Source organism: Brassica napus, chromosome C8 (assembly GCF_020379485.1).
Source record: "Brassica napus cultivar Da-Ae chromosome C8, Da-Ae, whole genome shotgun sequence".
NCBI classification, from domain to species: Eukaryota; Viridiplantae; Streptophyta; class Magnoliopsida; order Brassicales; family Brassicaceae; genus Brassica; species Brassica napus.
Window position 1 is genome coordinate 10,547,800 of NC_063451.1, and position 20,798 is coordinate 10,568,597.

The window sequence follows — 20,798 nt, forward strand, 5'->3', positions numbered from 1 at the left end:
ACACAGTTTGGTTATACCTGAAATAACTCGAACCTTAAAAACCCAAACCCGATCCGAAGTATAAAATAACCCGAACGGATTCTGTACCGGTGCGACCCGAACGCCCAAGCCTAAAGTACTATAAAAAACTTAACCAACGTAACAAAAAAAACTAAACCAACATGTCAACTAACATGTTCACATAAATTATTATTTTTTTTAACTCTCACCCCGCGCAAAATGCGGGTATCTAGTTAGTAGTTGGGTATTATATATTACACAAAACAAAAGAAAACAATGAGAAAACGAGAATCAAACTATAAGCTTATAGAAACATAGACAGCGCGGCACAAGCAAAATGCTATTCATGGCTCGATAATGATCTTCCCAGTAGCATGACCGTCGATACTTTTAGCCCAAGCATCCTCTGCTTTGCTCAGAGGATGCTTCGAGTCAATCACAGTCTTGACTTTCCCTTCTTTCACTAAGTTGACCATAAATTCCAAATTCTCAGCTTTCGGGATCAACAAAAGCGGAACCAATTGCTTCTTAGACATGGTTATTTTCTTAACCGCGAAAGTCCACATTGCGCTAGGCCCCGGCGTGATGTCTATAACCTTTCCATTTTCAGACAAATTCGGTTCGAATGTCGAAAACGGTATCCCATTTGCACAGTGAATCACAGAGTCATATTTCTTACCAGAGGGACTCTTGAGAGCAGCTCCCTCTGGAGTCTTGTAGTCAAGAACCTCGTCCGCTCCTAATGATTTAACGAAGTCTATGTTCCGAGCCCCACATGTGGCGGTTACATGAGCGTTCCCTAGCTTTGCTAGCTGGACTGCATAGTGGCCGACACCACCAGATGCTGCCGTGACCAGGATGTTCGCCTGCTTGCCTGTACCATCCAGCTTCAATCCTGCCGGATTAGTTAGAGCCTGGAGAGCGGTTAGGCCGGCCACAGGTAAAGCGGCTGCTTCAGCTGGTCCTACCTCTTGAGGCCTTTTGACTGTCAGTTTCTCGCTTGCAACAGCATATTCAGCAAGTCCTCCTCCGGTCTGAAAACAACCAAAATAGTTAAGTTTTTCATGCTGTATTATAAGAGTAACTCTACAAACTGTAACGCAAATGTCTTGTATGTAAGAACCTACAAGATGGCTGAGAACTGATACAACTTTGTCACCAGCCTTGAAGTTCTTGACTCCTGATCCAACCTCTAAGACCTCACCAGCAACATCCGTAGCTGTTCAAGACAAATTATCCAACGTTATGCAACCCATTAAAAAGCCATCTAAGCATGGGCAGGGCAAGAGACACGAAGCATATTATTTTTGAAAGCAAATAAAATACCAGGAATGCAGGGGAACTTGCGAGGCAGAAAAGGCCTAATCATTCCTTTTTGAATTTTCCAATCAACAGGGTTTAGACTAGTAGCTTCTAATTTCAGCAAAACCTCGTTGGCCTTAGGCGATGGAACCGGAACTTGAACATGCTGAGAACATATCAGATAAGCACATACTATGATACTCATACTAATCATCAACAAAACAGGGGAACATGAATCGGGTTGATAGAAACAAATGGTTTCTCAGAAAATCAGTCCTTTAGTCCCATCAGATTATGTCAATAAATTCTCGATAATCATTAGCTCTTACACACGCACTAATTATACATTCATCTGTGTAAAGGTAAAAACACTTATAAGATTGAGATGATTTCGAACAAGAGGTTTAAGTGTTTAACCTTCAAAGCGGCGGCGCCACCGCCGTAAGACTCGTATTGAAGAGCGTGCATGAGTTTTTCGGCCATTGTTAAACGAAGGGGATCTCTAAATCGAACAGTATAGTTTTCTTCTTGCAGAGATAAATAAAGTTGAAGGGAGGATCTGGAACCTTTACAACCGCCCGCGTGCAGAAGAGTTTCGTTAGTTTATGTGGACAGAGGCTGCAGTGAAGGGTAAAAGCGGAATTCACAACAACTGATTGTAAATCTGCCACGTTACTTCCGCTTATACACTTTAACTAACGTGTGTCTATCGCACGACTCACAAGGAGATGGATCGTGTAAATTGTTTTGGATTGGTCAATTCAAGCCTTTATGTGGGCCGGCCCGCTTCAAGTTAGCCTATTCGTAATGGCTTAACATTTGTTTTCGAAAGGTGTCGATTGATCCACCGCGGGTTCAGTTCATGTCTGTACCATTTGCTCTAGCGGGTCTGCAGAAGCATCTTCAAAAGAAATAGGATAATTTCAAATTTAGAGTTTTTTGTCCTACAAAAATGAAATTTAAAACTTCAAATTTAGAATTTTAAATCAAAGTTTTACTACTCAAAATCCAAATTTGAAGAAGTTTCATCTTTTTATTTGCATTTTGTCTTTATAATTAATTACACATCACATTTATTTTTCTTAAGAGGAATTTCATGTTTACCACTTTCATTGTACCATTATTCATTTTTACTATCACTAGGGACATTTTCAAAAATACATTCTTTATTAAGTGACAAAAGACTCTTATACCCTTGTTCCTCTATATATAATAAAAAAATTATGTTTTCTAATTATACTTTTGCAAATTCGAGCTTTTCTATAATTTTTTTTTTGAACTTGTTTTTTGGATTTTTTTTTCAAATTTTTTTTTTTTTAAATCGAAAATTATATTTGAAACTATTTTTTAAATTTTTTTAATATACTTTATAAGTATTTATTTATATATTTATTAGAATTCTAAATTTCACTTTCCAAAAATCCTACCTTACCCCTCAACTCTAAACCCTAAGTCCAGATTAGTTAACCCTTAGGGTATAAAAGTGGTTAGTGTAAACATTAAAAATAGTACTATGAATGTGGTATTTGTGGTAATTTTCCTTATTCTTAAGTATTTTTTTCATTTATCGTTTTAATCCTTAAGACTTTTGTATATCATAAATATTTCACATTTATTTTTTTAAATAAAAATTTAACACATAAAATTAAATAAAAATTTTAAAACAAGATTCATAATATTTTAAAACTAGAATTATACAACAAGAATATTACAAAAGAAACTTAATAATTTTTTTAAAAGATACATAAGCCAATAATTATTACACAAAATTAAATATTATTACAACACTAATAGTCTAGTAAATTTTCTTCGGAACCTCTAAAATATTGTCCAAATAAATTTTGTGTAATCAAATATGGAGCATTACAGAAATAATTAGAATAATGTAGTATTTTGCTTGTAGTTTAATATTTAATTATGTATTTCTATTTATAATTTTTTTTATTTGTGTAAGATTTCATTAATTAATATTACTATAATATTTTTATATATGTGCTAGTTGTTTATAAATTTTATGGATTTATATTAGTTATGAAAATATAAGGACCATTGTGTAAATTACAAATAATTTTGAAGTTAAATTTGAAGTTTTGATTTTTCAGAATAACACTTTGAAACTTCAAATGTAGAGTTTTGCATACTCTAAAATAGAGAGTCTTTTCGGAGATGCTGTAAACAACTTACAGTAGAAAATCTATAAATTAATACTCGATAAATTAATAAATACCATAAATTAATTAATTTCTCCGGTCTTAAGTTGGACCGGCTCAAAATATGACACAAAACGATAAAATAAATTCTATAAATTAATTTCTCGGCTTTGTTGGGGTATTCCCACCGAGTAAGCTATCACACTAGCAAACTCTAATATCCCTTCTTGAGAGTTCTTTAACTAATTAACTGTTTTATCTCACTTGACTAATTAACCTTGGCACACTTGTTGTTGTTGTTTGAGTTAGTAAAAGACACACAAGATTTGATTACCGAATTCTCTTTACCGGCACATCTGGGGAGAGGACGGTACGCTCAAAGATTTACTAGTATCAAGAGTATACAAGAGTTTTCTCCTACACAACAACTTATGTGTTTCTATATTTACCTAGAGACAATACTACAATAAGCTAAAGACTTGTTGGGGGTTATTGGTTCTAGTATTTTAATGAATTTGGAAATCCTCCTTGGATTTAATAAATCCATTTATTTTTAAATCAAACAAATAGATAAGTGGGGGTTATTTGTTGGTGTATTTTGATGGATTAGAAAATCCAAACTAAATTTAGTGTTATTGGTTATATAATTTTAAAATATGTATTGAAATTATGTGTTATTGGTTTAATGATTTATAAATTCTAATTCAAATCAAGTGTTATTCAATAATACGGGTTTAATAATAGATTTGATTTCATAATGAATTTGAATGGATTTGCATGGATTTCTTTGTTAAAAATACAAAGGCTCAAATCCGAGGGAAAACCTTCGGATTTGTAAATACTAATCCGAGAGAATTTGAAAATTTGTATATTTTACTTTGATTTATAAATACTGTATGATTTCTAAATCAATCAAAATATATAAAACAATAACACCTTAGAATCAATGATACATAATTCAAAACCAAAATAGGTGGATTATTATAAATCAATGAAATTGATTTGCAATAAATTCAGCTTTGTAGTAAAATAAAAAATATAAAAACTGAAACACATGTTTTTCATTTCATATATCATAGGTTATTTTTATAACATAAAATCACTCCACATGTAGTTAAACGTGCTGCAGCTAAGGCTAGCACTCGTCAGGGTGATGGGGGCAAACAACAAGAGAGTAAGGGAGCTTCAACCCTGAAATCTGGCAACTTTAAGGTTTGATTTTATAGATCAGAGTGGTCTAAAAGAGAATGCTAGAGAATGCATGGTACGGGGTATTGGTTATGGGGTCTGGGGGTTTATGGTTTTTAATAAGCTCGATGAGCATTTATCTCATGTTTACGGTTAAGATTTTGGGTTTGGTTTTATTTACGAGTGTGTCTCTGATGCTTTGTAATCATTTTATGGTGAAATATTGGAAGCATTGGAATATTTATGATATCTTGGAATATTGGCTTATGGATTTGATTGAGATATTACATTGTTTGTTTCCACTGGTTTTATTTGAGGTCTTTTTATGTTGTTGGAATATCAGCGATCAGAATGGATTGGTAGGTTTGTATTGGTATGTCTCTTTGGACGTTTTGGTGGTGGGTGAAGTGGCGTCGTGGGCCGGTGGGCCTGGCACGTTTAGTTGTTTCAATATGGGTGATCGTTTCAGTCTAGTACCGCTGTGGTTCTTAGGTGGGTACATGGCTTATTTGTTCGGGTATGTATGGCTAATTGATCGTATAATACTGTTACAAGGTCTTGGTTATTGGAGGGGATGGACATGGTTTTATGGGCAGTAAATTGGTACATGTAGTTGGAGTTGTGGGAGGGACAAGTTTGAAAATTGTTCCAAGGTTATTGGGCAACATCTTTTGGACTGGAGGGTTGGGATTTTAAGTTATTTCAGATGGTTGGGAATCGTCAATCCCCCATTCTCTAGCTCTTGGGAGCATGATCAAAATAAAATTTTATGAGGATCCTAAGCTGGAATTGTAGAGGAATGGAGAATCACTCGACAATAAGTTATCTTCGAAAATTTTGGTATAAACATAAACCTGGTTTTTTATTCTTATCGGAAACTAAGCAAGATTTAGAATTCGTTCAAGGAGTTCAATCACATTTTGGATATGATCGTCTGGTGACAGTGGATCCAAATGGTAGGAGTGGGGGGTTAGCGCTTTTTTACAACGATGAATTTCAGGTACAAATACTCTATTCGAGTAACAGAATGATTGATGTAGAGGCCGTCGTTCTTGGGAAGACAGTTTACCTCACGTTTGTGTATGGTGAACCGGTACAAAAATTGAGGGAACAAGTATGGGAACGTTTGACGAGGTATGGGTTATCGCGAACAGACCCTTGGTTCATTATTGGTGATTTAAACGAGATCACCGGAAATCATGAAAAAGATGGGGGATCTTTACGAAGCCCAAACTCTTTTGTCCCTTTCAATGACATGATTAGAAACTGTGGTTTGTTGGAATTTCCAGCTAGAGGAAATACATGGTCATGGCAGGGGAGAAGGGGAAAAGGAAAGGGGGCGGTGCTGATCAGATGTAGACTAGATCGAGCTCTAGCAAATGAAGACTGGCATATGCTTTTTCCCTGCTCTTATACCGAGTATTTAGGGATGGTAGCGTCTGACCATCGGCCAGTGGTGGCAGTTTTAGAGGATAAGGTATATTGCAGACGGGGGCAGTTTAGGTTCGATAAACGTTGGATCGGACAGGATGGACTCATGGAGTCAATAGCCTCAGGCTGGCTGGAAAATAATGAAGGACAGTCAGGGGATTTTGTTTCAAAAATTAGTAATTGTCGCCATGAAATTGCAGCGTGATGGAAAAATAATCCACCATATGGAAAAGATAAAATTCAGAATCTCCAAAACGCACTGGAAGAGGTCCAATCGGATTATAATAGGACACAAGAGGATATTTTAGAAGTTTCTAGGAAATTGCAAGAGGCTTATAAGGATGAGGAGGAATATTGGCACCAAAAAAGTCGAAATAGGTGGTATTCGTGGGGAGATCTAAACACTAAGTTCTATCATGCATTAACGAAACAAAGACGAGTTCGGAATAGAATTGTGGGCCTTCATGATGAAATTGGTAATTGGATAACAGAAGAACAGGGGGTAGAAAAGGTGGCGGTTGAATATTTTGAGGATTTGTTTAGCACTACCTCTCCTTCTGAATTTGAGGGTTTTCTGGTGGAAATAGTTCCGTCAATTACTCCACAAATGAATAATGGGTTGTTAAGGTTAGCAACGGAGGAGGAAGTTCGGCAGGCCTTGTTTATGATGCATCCGGAGAAAGCTCCGGGTCCGGATGGGATGACAGTGCTTTTCTTCCAACACGCATGGCATATTATCAAAAGTGATTTGGTTGAGACAGTTAATAATTTCCTGGTTACAGGAGTAATGGATCCAAGGCTAAATACTACCAATATATGTATGATCCCGAAGATGGAAAGACCTACTAGGATGTCCAAATTGAGGCCGATTAGTTTGTGTAATGTAGGGTACAAGGTTATTTCGAAGGTCTTATGTCAGAGACTCAAATCATGTCTCCCACGGTTAATTTCGGAGACACAATCAGCGTTTGTGCCAGGAAGGCTGATTTCGGATAACATTCTTATTGCACAGGAAATGTTTCATGGATTGCGGACTAATAAGGCTTGTCAAAGTAAATACACGGCGATTAAGACGGATATGAGTAAAGCGTATGATCGGGTGGAGTGGGATTTTATTCAAGCGGTACTTCTTAAGATGGGGTTTGATCAGCATTGGGTTAAATTAATCATAGGATGTATATCATCGGTTCAATATCATGTATTGTTAAATGGACAGCCGCGGGGAAATATAATCCCTCAAAGAGGTTTACGGCAAGGGGATCCATTATCCCCTTATCTTTTTATTATGTGTACTGAGGCTTTGATTGTGAATATTAAGAAGGCTGAAAGGGGTAATCAATTTACGGGCATGAAGGTTGCTAGAGCTAGCCCTTCGATTTCTCATATGTTGTTCGCAGATGATAGTCTTTTTTTCTGTAAGGCACAGAAGGAAGAATGTCAGACAATTCTTAGAATCTTAAAGGAATATGAGGTGGTGTCGGGTCAACTGATTAACTTTCAGAAATCTTCGATACAATTTGGGCATAAGGTGGAGAAATCCGCTAGACAAGAGTTGAGAGACATCCTAGGGATACAGAATTTAGGTGGGATGGGGTCATACCTGTGTCTGCCGGAAAATATGGGAGGATCCAAAATTCAGGTCTTTGGTTTTGTCCAGGACCGTTTGAATAATAGGGTTAATGGATGGACATTTAATTTTTTTTCTAAAGATGGAAAGGAAGTAATTATTAAATCAGTAGTTACGGCTTTACCTAACCATGTGATGTCTATATATCGGTTGCCCAAAGCAACAGTGAAGAAGTTGACGAGTGCGGTTTCCAAATTTTGGTGGAGTCCAGGGGGAAACACAAGGGGCATGCACTGGAAGTCATGGGACAAAGTATGTACAAACAAGGATGAAGGAGGTTTGGGTTTTAAGGATATTACGGATTTTAATACGGCTATGCTTGGAAAGCAATTATGGAGGCTGATGGAGAAGCCTTCATCACTTTTTGCTCGAGTTTTTAAAGGACTGTACTATAGGAATGCATCACCCCTGGAACCGATCCGTTCATACTCCCCGTCATATGGGTGGAGGAGTATTGTATCAGCTAGATCTCTGGTTAACAAAGGACTAATCAAAAGGGTGGGAACGGGGTCCTCTATCTCTGTATGGAGTGATCCATGGCTCCCAACCACTCGCCTGAGACCAGCAAATAAAAATCAACATGACAATTATCAAGACCTCACAGTGGATTCTTTAATAGATCCTATTTCACGTACTTGGAACATGCAACTAATTCGGGATTTGGTGGAAGATGCTCAAATTATTGAAAGCATCCCTTTGAGTAGGAATCAGATGGTGGATAAGGATGGTTGGCACTTCACAAAGAATGGGAAATATTCGGGCAAGTCAGGATATCAGTTAGAACGGGTATATCCGGATAAGGCAAAACCACCAGAGTTTTATGGACCCACGGTGGATAGTCTAAAAGCGTTCTACTGGAACGTGAGATGTCCTCTGAAGATTAGACACTTTTTATGGCAAATGGTATCCGGATGTATTGCTGTTAAGAAGAATTTGCAAGCAAGAGGAATAAGGGGAGATATTTGTTGTGCTAGATGTGGAGCTGAGGAGGAATCAATAAACCATGTGTTCTTTGAGTGCCCTCCTGCGCAACAAGTTTGGGCCTTGTCAAAGATACCGTTAAACCCAGTTTACTTTCCTACTAGCTCGCTCTTTACGAATATGGATCACCTCTTTTGGAGGGTACTCCCGAAGATGAAGGATCATCATTTTGCGTGGTTATTATGGTATATTTGGAAAGGAAGGAATAATAAGGTGTTCAGTAATTTGGATATTGACCCAAGGGAGACAATTAAGCTTGCGGAAACCGAATCAACGCTTTGGGCGGAAGCTCAGGTGTTGAAGACAAAACAGCTAACACAACAGGGTGAGGGTTTGCACCGTCAGCTGAGGGTAGGTCGTTGGTGCTTTATAAATGGTTCCTGGAAAGACAAAGAGCCTTACTCAGGCCAAGGATGGTATAGTACACTCGAGGGATTCCAGGGTTTGTTGGGGGCTAGGAATACTATGGCATGTCTGTCACCTCTCCATGCGGAAATGGAAGCATTGATATGGACAATGCAATGCATGAGGAATTTGCATCAGTTTCAGGTTACATTTGCTACGGATTGTTCTCAATTGGTGAAGATGGTTTTGGAACCAGAGGAATGGCCGGCGTTTGAGAGTTACCGGCACGATATAACGATACTGAAGACAAGTTTTATTAGCTCAGAGATCATTCATGTACCCCGGACAGAGAACAAAAAGGCGGATAGCCTAGCACGATGTGCAAGGAAACAATCGTCTTTCGTCGTTCACATGGATGTGGAACTACCAGTTTGGTTCGCAGAGTCTATATGAGTCTGTTTGCTGATGACAAAAAAAAAAAAAAAAAAATCACTCTGCGTATTTGTTGCTATTGTGGCTCTCACTTGATTGGCATGATCTCTTTGCTGATCCTGATTTACGAGAATTTCTTCAAGAATTTCATCATTGTTATTAACTTCTTAAAGATCTTTTACATCATCAGAGTCTTTTTCTTCACGAAAATTATTTGTTCTACAGAACTTCCGAAGAAAATCATGTAACCCAACACACGCAAGTATGATCTTCGTGTGTGTCTTGTAAGCTAAAAATAGATTTAAAAATTAGAAATCGAGATTTCAATATACCAAAAAATTTCTCGATAACATATCTCAAGGAAGCATGACGGTGATTAAACAACTCTTTATCATTCTAAGGAGTAGAATTTTGACCAGGAAACTCTTGTAGATGGTATCAAACACCTCGATATGGAGCTAAAAAGTTTCGGCGATTTGCAAAACCCCAATCAACTAGATAAAACTTTGCTGATATTATACAATAAAATAGTTAATTATTTAGAAACATATGTATGATTTAAAATATATTTTATATTTAACCAATCTGATAAATCGGGAAATCAGATCCAGTTACAAACCCGCTTTGAACAAAATATCTCAAACCAAACTATTACAAACTATATGCACCTTCTGGAACTGGTAGTGGATTCGTGTTCCTTGTTAAAGCATCATTTAATAACTTTGAATCATGAGTTTAATAAGGAAAAATTGGCAAATTGGGCAAATTGCAAGTTTGATATTAGAGAGTTGGGCGACCTCGAGTTTAAATTAGAAGATTGGACGAATCGCCTTTTCCAGACTTGTGAAATGTCGACAGAGGGCGCGCGTGGTTCTTGATATTACGACCGTGCCACCTCTTGATTTTTTATTTAAAAATAAAAAAAAGACCTAATAAAAGAATAAAAAAGAAGGAAATTAGAAAAACCAAAACATCTCTTATATCAAAATATACCAGAACCACCTCTAAACAGTTGCAATTGAGAACCAAACATAAGAAGAATCCCACATAAGAACCACTCTCGACTGTACCCAGATCGGCATGGTATCCCCCTCCAGCGTAACGCCCTCGAGGAGGGCGACTCGTAGTCAATGCCCCAGTGATAGAGAAGCAAATCCCAAGAAAATTCCCCGACTAGGCAAAACTGCGTCTCGTTATGCAGGCATCTCCTTTCGCTAAGCTTCGCTGTGAAATTCTTTGGAAAAAGTTTTTAAAAATAAAGCGTTGGGTAAATGTCTGGATTTGGTCATTGTATTTCAGTATCTAGCACGGAGTCCGAACTAGAGGAAGCTGCATCCACCGACCAAGAAGAAGCTGCATCCACTGAACAAGACGAAGCTGCATCCACCGAGCCGGAATTTATTGTCACCACGCCAACTTTCCCGGAAAGACTGTTCGCACGTAATTGCTATCCTGGCAAACCTCGACTGAACATCTATTCAAAGGTGAGTATCATTGGATCGTTAGTGAAGTTGCTAAGAGGCTCCCCTGAAATGAATTGTCTTCTAGGAAGTCAGTTTGGAGCTCTGTTCCACTTACCTGTATCACGCTGCTCAAACTCTGCGAAACTTGTACATTCTCTCCTCAGCCGTCAGCTGGTTACGATGCGCCTATATGAGCTCTGGTTCTTGTTTGCAGACAAGCCACTACGCTTTTCTCTGCGTGAGTTCGGAGACATCACGGGGCTGAAATGCGAGCCTGAAAGGGAAAAAGTTGGAAACGGGTCAGAATCTATCGATGCCACACCTGGACGTATGTGGAAAGAGTTGTTTGAAACTGAAGATGAAGACGTGACTGTACCAGATGTTCTTCGTATGCTTGAACAGCCTAGTCTTCCTGAGTGGAAGCGGTTGCCACTAGCTCTCATTGCGCTTGTAGATGGGCTCCTGGTTTGTGGTCACAAACTTCTTCTTGTGATGCCTGCTTACGTCGAGATGCTGGAAGACACCAGATCATTTCTTCAATATCCATGGGGGAGAGAGGCATTCGTCAGCACTCTGTCTAGATTGAAACCACCTCAACCTTCTGATCCTTCTAAAATGGATAAATCCCTTTCGGTCATGCGCCTTCGTTTGAAACAGCAGTCAACAGCGTGTTATGGGTTCCCTCTGGCGCTGCAACTTTTTGCTTTTAAAGCTATCCCCTCATTGCTTGAGAAAATTCCCGAACCTAATAAAACCACTTCTTTCTTGCAAGAACCAGAAGGATGCGACTCAACAAATGCACTTCTGAATTTTGAAGACATACTTCTGGTGGAAACCCAAACTGAGGTACAATGCTGTTGTCTATCTTATTTGCAAAACAGAAGTTAAGACGCTCAAACTTTGTGTACTTATGAATGTTTGTGTTCTTTGTTTGAGGTTATTGTTACGTATTCAATCCCAAATGAAGGTGGGGATCAAAAGTGGAAGAAAGAAGTAATCGATCCCAAAATAGATAACTTAGTTCGTCGAATGCGGGAAGGGCACGAGTTCAAAGCAACAGACTTTAGAGGAGGTGATTCATCCCTTCCACCTCTGAAGCCAGTCGAAAAGGCTGAAGGTGTTGGTGTCAAAAAGAAGTGTCAAAAGCCGTCTAGGCGGTTTGGGAAAGCATGTGATGAACCTGGAAGTTCGACTCAGGCACCTCAGCGTCCTATTCGACCTCGTCGTGGGATATGTAAACAGGCTGAACCAGGAAACTTATCAGATAAGGAGCAAGAGCTGAAAGAGTGAGGTGTACAGGAATACTGATTTGTTTGGTTAGGTATTCAGGTTATTTAGTTAAGGTATTCAGGTTAATTTTTGAGGTGTACAGGAATACTGATTTGTTTGGTCTGGTATTCTGGTTAATAGTTCAGGTATTCATGTTAATTTATGAGGTTTACAGGAATACTCATTTGTTTGGTCTGGAATTCAGGTTAATTTAAGAGGTGTTCAGCTTAAGTAGTCAGGTATACTGATCTGTTTGATAGTTTTCAGGTGAGAGATCAGAGGTATTCATATTAGTTAGTCAAGTGTTAAGATAATTTTGCCGGGTGTACAGATTATGTTGATTAGGTATTTTAATGTTAAACTACATCTGAATCGAAGTATTTGAATGAGCTATATCTGAACGTTGTCAGGGCGAGGGGGGAGATGAGTCTCCAATATTAGGGCTAAATTTGTTAGCAGAAGAGGTTGAAAAGGGGATACGGAGTGACAATGTCTATAAAGATCCACAGGAGAACACTTGTAGGATGCTTACCGTTTGGTCTCATCCTGAATCTTACGTCCTTCCGCCGGAGGAACAAGGTGGTAAAGCGTCACCGACAAATTCTGAAGATTACAAGACACCGCCAGAGGATGATCCGATGACGGAATGTCGCACACCAGACGTTGGGAATTCGAAGCTGAGTCGATATCTGACTAGGTCATTAAAAAAAGCAGAGCTAGAAGGGAAATGTATTCCAATAAGCTTAACCAAAAAAGATGACCTCCAGACGAAGCGTATTCCGAGACGTTCAACAAATATTGGAGGAGTGTACACCCCAGACAAGAGATTGAAGAAGCTTTTCCAAAGCTGCAAGAAACCCAAATATACGCCCTTAGCAGACTTGGAGAAAGCACAGTTTCAAGAGTTTCAGTCAATTCTCAGCGAGAAACCGGCACAGTAAGTTGTTTGGATATACTGTATAAATTTCTTGGACTGTCAAATGTTTAATATTGACTTTTGGTTTGTTCTCAAATTTCAGGGAATTCGAAATTGTTATTGGGATCCATGTCTCAAATAAGTTCTTCCTGTCGTTGGCGCGGCCAACAAATTGGGTCAGTACCGAGGTATTCCATTCATCAGAACTTAATCCGTTTTATTCAAGTGGTTTGTACATATTTTTCTAATGGTTTGTACATATTTTTCAGCACATTTCTGTGCTAATTAGTATGCTAGTAAGGCGACATGGACGCAATTATCTGAGTCGGAGGTGCAGATTTGTAGACTACTTCAGTATTGCGGGCATCATATCAAAGTTCGCAGAGTTCGAGAAGGCCTCAGATAAATTGGGATTCAACTGGGGAGGGCTTGTCAGTTTCAGTTTCACCGGAAAAACGCCGCGTCGGAATGACAAGCAGGTGTTGTTGGTTGATGTGGACAGGGTGTACGCCCCAATGATGTGGGGAAAAGATCATTGGGTTGGTCTTGTGATCAACTTGACATGCAGACAAGTGGAGATTTTGGACTGCAACATTCCCCTTAATGAGTCCGATAATGAGGTGAACAAGCACATGGCTTATCTTCTACGCGCATTGCCTCATGTCTTAGCTGCGTTTTCGCCTCCTTCCGATAGTAGTCATCCTGAAGAAGACCAAGCATTTTCATGGGTGCGTCCAGACAATATTTACTTCAACGAAAGGTCTGGCGACTGTGGACCATGCGCGGTCAAATTTCTGGAAATGCATGCAGCGGGATACTCCTATGAGGATATGGGGCAGATCGATGACAAAAAGGTGGACATATTCCGTCAGAAATACGCGATGGATACCTATGAAGAATTTATTGGAAACGCAAAAGTTCAAAACGATGGTTGAAGACGTGTATACTGCCTGCTTCATTTCGTTTGTTAAACCGAATTGTTAACGGTTATTGTATATTTTCATTCATCCAGACACTATAATTCAAACAGATCAGTTTATCTTTGAAGGTTTTATATCGTATTTCTTATATATTTAGGGTTTAGAGTTTAGGGTTTAGGGTTTAGTGTTTAGGGTTTAGGGTTGCATGTTTAGGGTTTAGGGTTATTAGAGTATAATATCCATGCAAGATCTCACCATAGTGTGTTAGTTATTTGTTTCAAAGGAAAACAATTTCAGAAGTAGTTGGTGTTTTTACTGTTTCATTTAATAAGTATTAGTGTAAAATTTAAAAATTGATTGCAATAACTATTTCTCTGAGTGTGTTAGGTACAAAATGTCGGAGGGGACAATAACTTTCCTAGTAACTCATAAGACTCCTTTGTTTATTTCTTTATTCTATATATACATATTCAATGCTTCTGATAAACATCTCCAACAGAACTCAATAGTATGGCATCTCTAAACATCCCCAATCTTCCAGAAGAAATTTTGTGTAAAATAATAGAGATGGTGGGAGCGGATTCATTCTACTATCTTGGTGGTATTTTGCGGGCTGGGAAACGCGGTTATGCACTTGTCCACGAATCCTCCGTCTTAAGGAAGTGTAATGTTCAGCCAATGGTCACCTTTGCAACATGTCAAATCTGCACTGGTGGTCAGTTTCGAGAGTTTTTCATCAAGTGCGTAACAGCTGGCAACACAAACGCTATCTACTATGAAGGGCTCTATGTAGCACTGATCGTAGGTCCTGAGAAATGTATTAGAATATTGCAACCAAATGTCCCAAATCATGATTTATCAACTTTAGCAGTCGGTATTTTCAACGTGTGTATTGGCAATGACAAGGAAGCCAGTAAACTGTTTCAGCAGTTCGAAGCTAATCACTATGACCTTCGCTCGGATGTGATAGTTGGACTGGGAGCTGATCTAGAGTGGCGATTGATATCATTTGGAGCGCCATACATGAACAGATATGGTGCATCTTTCAAATTTCTGGATGATGAGGTAATCAAGTCACCAAGCTGCCTTTATGGCCATGATTACACAGTCGATTTTGAAGGTTCTTGTAAAAACTGCAGGCTATTTTGGATATGCTGCAACATTTCTCACATCCTCTAGGACTTTATTTATGTTATCCTCGATGTTATCTGTTTTCTATCGTATAGCTTAAGTATTCGTAGACCTTAAGTATTCGTATACCTTAAGTATTCGTCAATGTTATCTGCTTTCTCTCGTAGACCTAAAGTATTCGTCAATGTTATATGTTTTCTCTCGTATACCTTCAGTATTCGTATACCTTCAGTATTCGTATACTGTTTAATCAATGAAAAGTGAGTAAAGATAAATATTAATGGAATTATGAAGAGATGTCAATTGGGCCTAATATGGTCAGACCATTTGGGGTTGGTCTTGGTTAACCCATGGTCATTAAGCCCATTTGACATCCCTAGTTATGAATGTTGAGTAATAAAAGTGAGTAATTAATGGAATTATTCGTAGACCTTAAGTATTCGAATACCGTCAGTATTCGTAGACCTTAAGTATTCGAATACCGTCAGTATTCGTACACCGTCAGTATTCGTATACCGTCAGTATTCGAATACCGTTAGTATTCGTATACCGTCAGTATTTGTTTACCGTCAGTATTCGTATACCATTTTCTCTCGTATACCTTCAGTATTCGTATACCTTCAGTATTCGTATACCGTTTAATCAATGAAAAGTGAGTAAAGATAAATATTAATGGAATTATGAATAGAGATGTCAATTGGGCCTAATATGGTCAGACCATTTGGGGTTGGTCTTGGTTAACCCATGGTCATTAAGCCCATTTGACATCCCTAGTTATGAATGTTGAGTAATAAAAGTGAGTAATTAATGGAATTATTTGTAGACCTTAAGTATTCGAATAACCAACTCCAAGACTCGTTTGTTTCATTGTCTATAACAGCAAACGCTATAGGGAATACCTGAAAATTGGCATCTTGCCCACTTGCAGTTATTAAACACCCTTTGTACTTCCAAACATATGAGTACCATCAACCACAATAACCTTCCGTAGATGCTTCCACCCGTCAATGCAAGCTTTCAGCGCCATGAACACGTACTTAAACCTTGTCTGACCCTTATCATCTTTTTCAGTTTTGATATTAGTAATGGACCCAGGATTTGCATACTTTACAACATAAAAATATTTCGGCAGGAGCTTGTAAGAGCTCTCTTCTGTTCCTTGTGCAGCCACAGTTGCTAACTCTTTTGCTTTCCAACATTTCCAATATGTGGCCGTAAACAAGAACTCACTCCGGAGCATCTCGGGTAATTCAGATGCGCGCGGTCCAGCTTGGAGCCTTTCATACTTCGATCTCATTAGTGCAGCTATTACTTTCGACGTCGCATGTTTCTTATATTGCGCTTTAGCATCAGATGTGCAGACATGCTTCAGTTACGCCTTCCTCACCTGATATGTCGAAGATTCCCCAATTGCTTAGCCATAACATAAAATTTACAGTTTTTATCAATGCATTTCGCTGCGACGTAGTTAAATGCATGTTTGTGGAACTTAAACCTGAACACCTGCTTTAAGGCATAAATGTGCAAACTGATCTTGAATTCTTGCTTGCTACTGAATAGCTTCCCAGTGTACATATCAGCATCTGCTAGAGTGAAGTCAATATCATCGACGGTATAATCGTTAACTGCTTCGTTGTTAGACGAAGCTTCTACATCCTCATATCCATATAGCTCAACGGCTCTAACGGATTTCATGAGTGATTCGTCATCAGCCTTATCCTTTTCACGACGTCTTCTTGCGTCTTCCTCACGGCTTCGAGACTGAGGTACCAGTTCGATAAAGTCGTCATCCTCGTCTTCTCCAACCAGGGTTTCATGTGTCTGACCACCCGAAACACACTGAGGTACCGGTTCGACAAAGTCGTCATCCTCGTCTTCTCCATCAGATGTATCATGTGTCGGTCTAGACGAAACACATTGAGGGACCTGCCCAACGAAATCATCCCTGTCGTCAACTTCCCGAGTATGCATGTTGAACGGCTTTGGAGGAGTCTGGAGAACCAACATTTGGGAGCTGTTGTCCAAACTTGGGTCCTCTTCTTGATTTGGATCTGAATGATTCTTAGTGTCGGCCACTTGATCACTTGACTTGACAGCTAAATTGTTACTTGCTTCTTCAATATTCTCCATCGAAATCCTAGATGAGCCTATGTAATCTCTACCCTCATCTATGTAATCTTCAAAAGTTGATGGTGGGTTTGCGGTACGCTGTTTGTTTGTAGATGAACCACTGCCTTTGTTTGAAGAAGGATTAGTTCGTCCACTCCTCGTTTTAGTCACCACCTCACCACGTACACCTCCATATGTTACGTTTGTTCGACCACCACCACCTACCCCTCCATCCTCATCCTTATCATCGTCCCATTCGCAATTTCGTCCAACAAAATCATGCCATAAATTGTAATCATAATCCTCATCGTCGGCATCTTCGCCTTCCCCTAACGCAGCATCTTCAGTTGTCTCCACTTTATTCTGAACTTCACATGCAGTTCCATCCACTTCACGCATCCCAAAACCATTTTAGGCATAAACTGCTTTAATTTCCGCAACTCCCATCAGAATTATTTCATCTTCGGTCAAATCAGTCTCACCGTCATTAACTTCATTCCGGGTGTGCACATCAGCAGACGTACTCCCAACTTGCATTTCGTTGCTGCTGGCAACTTCTTTGGACTTCAAAAGATTCCCCATTGGCCTCAGAAAATGGATTTTCCCATCTATTTCCTCTTTGAATGTGACAAATACGTTGATGTACTTGTCCACCTTACGTGCCGAAGTAAACAAGTCGAAATCCTTATCTTTGGAAATTTGAACAGGAGCTTCTCTTTCACCAACAGCACAAGATCCGTGTTCACCAAGCCAATATGACATCTCAACGGCAACAGACATTCCAACTAGACCGTATGACTCAATAATGGCCCGCTCCAAGTCTTCAACAGAAGTTATCAACTTCGCATAGACAGCCCTCCCCATACGGTCGCTATCAAGTTTAAAATCCCAGTCACCAGTGTCGTACATAATCCACCGTCCAGAGATTACAACGATGTATAAATCGTGAACACCTACGAAAAATAAAACATAAATTTATTTAAAAATTCAATGTGCTAATCAGAAGCAATAAATATAGTTTCGCACAAAAAAACACCTGAATTCCGAACACCCTCAAATCTGTAATAAATGATTTCAGCAATAACTATAATGTCATAAATGCAATGGTGTACGGCTTATATATGATTTACCTTCGATGCTAGATACAGAACACCCACCATCCGCCATACCATTTCCTCCCTCACCATATCGGATGCAGCTCATGCCTCTGTGTGTAAAATTCTGCCTCAAGTTCCCTTGTTCGGTAGCCTTTTTTACTCCTCAACAAGGAGACAGACAAAGAGATAGGGTTGATACGTTTTTGTATTAAATAATTAATTGTTGTCATGTTTTTAATTAATAAATTAAAGTAAAACACATGTTTTCCAAAGTCACCAGTCATTAATGGCCATTCGTCCACCTTGGAGCCGTTGTTTCCCGCGAGAAATCATCACATATAAGGCCTTTAAGTTTTGGGGTCAAATAGCCCAAAAACGAAGCCCAATACCATGTTTCCTTTTTAAATTAAAATAATATAATATTCAATTCGTCTCTTACACGCACATCCGGCGCGCTTGTGTCGGTATTCCTGAGGCAAGTTTTTCTGGGCAAAAAATAGCCTGGTCCCACGAATTTCAGCTCAAGATTGTTGGGCAAAAAGGTTAAAACTGTCCACTTTTTCTTCTCTCTCCTACTAGGTTGCCCAACAACCTAATTAAAACATGGGCTTGCCCAAATTTCTAATTCAAACTTAAAAGTTGCCCAATCTTCTAATTTTCCCGTTTAATAACTGGGACGTTCAATTTGTAACTGAAGTTCACGTTGTCACTTCTTCAAACACATCATCTGACAGAAAATGAAGACCACCAATAAAATAATAAGGGCATCTAACTCATCGTCTTCATGCGACAAATATGACTCTTTTTCTTCTGATTCTTGTTGCCCAAAAAATTCTGGATCCATGTTTGATAATATATTGCTTTGACGAAAGAGCTATCAAACAAGCACGAGGGGATGACGAAGGCGATTTCCAGATCTAGCTTCCGGTGACGTAGATCCTTCATCTCGACGGACTGTACTCTGGTTTCTCCATCGCAAGGGAGATTACCCCACACTCCTTGTGATCGGACAGAGGTCTCTGATAAACCAAGGCTTTCAGATTTTTTTTCTCCTAAGTAACGACAGATTCATGGCGTGATCTCTGTTCTCGTGTTTCCTAGTTTAAAGTTTCCATTGAAACTTTGATCTCCACATAATCAATACGTTCATTGACGTGTAGATTATTAGACGATCCTCAGCTACATCTCTCTACGTTATACTTCATCACGTTCGATTCAGATTCAAGGCGACCTCTGCTCCACTACATCTCTCTCCGTTCTACTGCAAGTTGAAGCCGCTCTGTTTCCCTACGATCAGATTAAATATATTCATCTCTCTCCATAACCTGATCTATACGATCCTTGTCGTAATGATCCTACGTCCTTCGTATGGGGTCCTCTCATAGGAATCACTCTGCTCATATGGCGGACATTAAGGGGAAAGGAATACTCTACGACGATGATGATGAACCGATCAAGCTCACTAGCCAGGATGATCCTACAATCCTTGATGAATTCAGCTTGTCACTGATCGGAAAGATCCTTAATCCAAAGAAACAAAACGTGGAGAAACTACTCCATAAAATGCCTTTGCATTGGGGTTTAGCTGATCGCATTACGGCTAATGATTTGGGTAATGGGAAGTTTCTTTTAAACTTCACAACGGAAGAAGACCTGCAATCGGTTCTTCGGCAGGGACCGTTCCACTTTAATTTCTGTATGGTGGTGTTGGTCCGTTGGGAGCCAATTGTTCACGACGACTATCCATGGATAATCCCATTTTGGGTGCGTCTGATAGGGATCCCTTTGCACCTATGGACGGATCAAAATCTGCGCAATATACGTTCGCGATTGGGACATGTCGACAAAGTGGAGCATACCGAGGGTCGTATGCTCATTCAGGTGGATACCCGTTGACCTTTAAAGTTCTCGCGTAAGGGTGAGTCGCCGGAAGGGGATGAGGTCACGTTGGAAATCAAGTACGAAATGTTGTTCAAACATTGCTCAACCTGTGGTATGTTAACGCATGAGAAGGAGTATTGCCCGTCGTTGGATGTCAAAAATAGGATACAACCACAGACAGAGCGACATGGTGTTTTCACTCGAGTGCAAGTCCCTTTGGACCAGAGGCACAATCAGTCTATCTCGCATCAGAATAATGGAACGCAACCTCGTTACGGTAATGAGATAAGCCACGGCAGGTACAACCAATCTTGCGGCTCGAGATATGATTCTAGCGATAGGAAGTATGATGAAGAAAGCAACTATCGTCGCTCTCATTCTGATAGGATCATGCGTAGACGGGACGATCATTCGAGGAGTAATAGATATGGTGGATCACGCGCTGGTACAGGTCCATATGACCGAAAGCCCGCACTTACTTGGAGACAGAAATCACTAGGTGACCAGAGAGAATATTGTGTGGAGCCACCCATTACTAGCCAAGACATTGTTCCAT

The 20,798-nt window shown here is 39.4% G+C and overlaps 3 protein-coding genes across 3 annotated transcripts; 2 read left to right on the plus strand and 1 right to left on the minus strand.

Annotated features, from left to right (window-relative positions):
• Nucleotides 1-152: 152 nt before the first annotated feature.
• LOC111198735 (chloroplast envelope quinone oxidoreductase homolog) lies at nucleotides 153-1,968 on the minus strand. The gene is made up of 4 exons (XM_022687841.2): nucleotides 1,720-1,968; nucleotides 1,327-1,468; nucleotides 1,128-1,219; nucleotides 153-1,034 (listed from the first exon to the last, which is right to left on the minus strand). Exons 1-4 carry the CDS (start codon nucleotides 1,783-1,785, stop codon nucleotides 345-347), a joined length of 990 nt encoding a protein of 329 aa, XP_022543562.1. The 5' UTR covers nucleotides 1,786-1,968; the 3' UTR covers nucleotides 153-344.
• A 6,441-nt stretch (nucleotides 1,969-8,409) lies between these two features.
• On the plus strand, nucleotides 8,410-9,477 carry LOC125591851. The gene is made up of 2 exons (XM_048766724.1): nucleotides 8,410-9,121; nucleotides 9,281-9,477. Exons 1-2 carry the CDS (start codon nucleotides 8,410-8,412, stop codon nucleotides 9,475-9,477), a joined length of 909 nt encoding a protein of 302 aa, XP_048622681.1.
• A 2,821-nt stretch (nucleotides 9,478-12,298) lies between these two features.
• LOC106393481 lies at nucleotides 12,299-14,208 on the plus strand. Its single transcript, XM_048765714.1, has 2 exons — nucleotides 12,299-13,292; nucleotides 13,374-14,208. The coding sequence occupies exon 2, from the start codon at nucleotides 13,395-13,397 to the stop codon at nucleotides 14,037-14,039; it is 645 nt and encodes a 214-aa protein (XP_048621671.1). The 5' UTR covers nucleotides 12,299-13,292; nucleotides 13,374-13,394; the 3' UTR covers nucleotides 14,040-14,208.
• Nucleotides 14,209-20,798: the final 6,590 nt, after the last annotated feature.

Excerpts from the sequence above, each read along its gene's own strand:
- LOC111198735 (XM_022687841.2), bottom strand. The coding sequence starts at position 1,785 with ATGGCCGAAAAACTCATGCACGCTCTTCAATACGAGTCTTACGGCGGT. Across the intron at positions 1,220-1,326 it reads CAAGTTCCCCTGCATTCCTG|CTACGGATGTTGCTGGTGAG; the intron begins GTATTTTATTTG and ends TGTCTTGAACAG. Across the intron at positions 1,035-1,127 it reads TATCAGTTCTCAGCCATCTT|ACCGGAGGAGGACTTGCTGA; the intron begins GTAGGTTCTTAC and ends GGTTGTTTTCAG.
- LOC106393481 (XM_048765714.1), top strand. The coding sequence starts at position 13,395 with ATGCTAGTAAGGCGACATGGACGCAATTATCTGAGTCGGAGGTGCAGA.
- LOC125591851 (XM_048766724.1), top strand. The coding sequence starts at position 8,410 with ATGGTGGATAAGGATGGTTGGCACTTCACAAAGAATGGGAAATATTCG. Across the intron at positions 9,122-9,280 it reads TACACTCGAGGGATTCCAGG|AGGAATGGCCGGCGTTTGAG; the intron begins GTTTGTTGGGGG and ends TTTTGGAACCAG.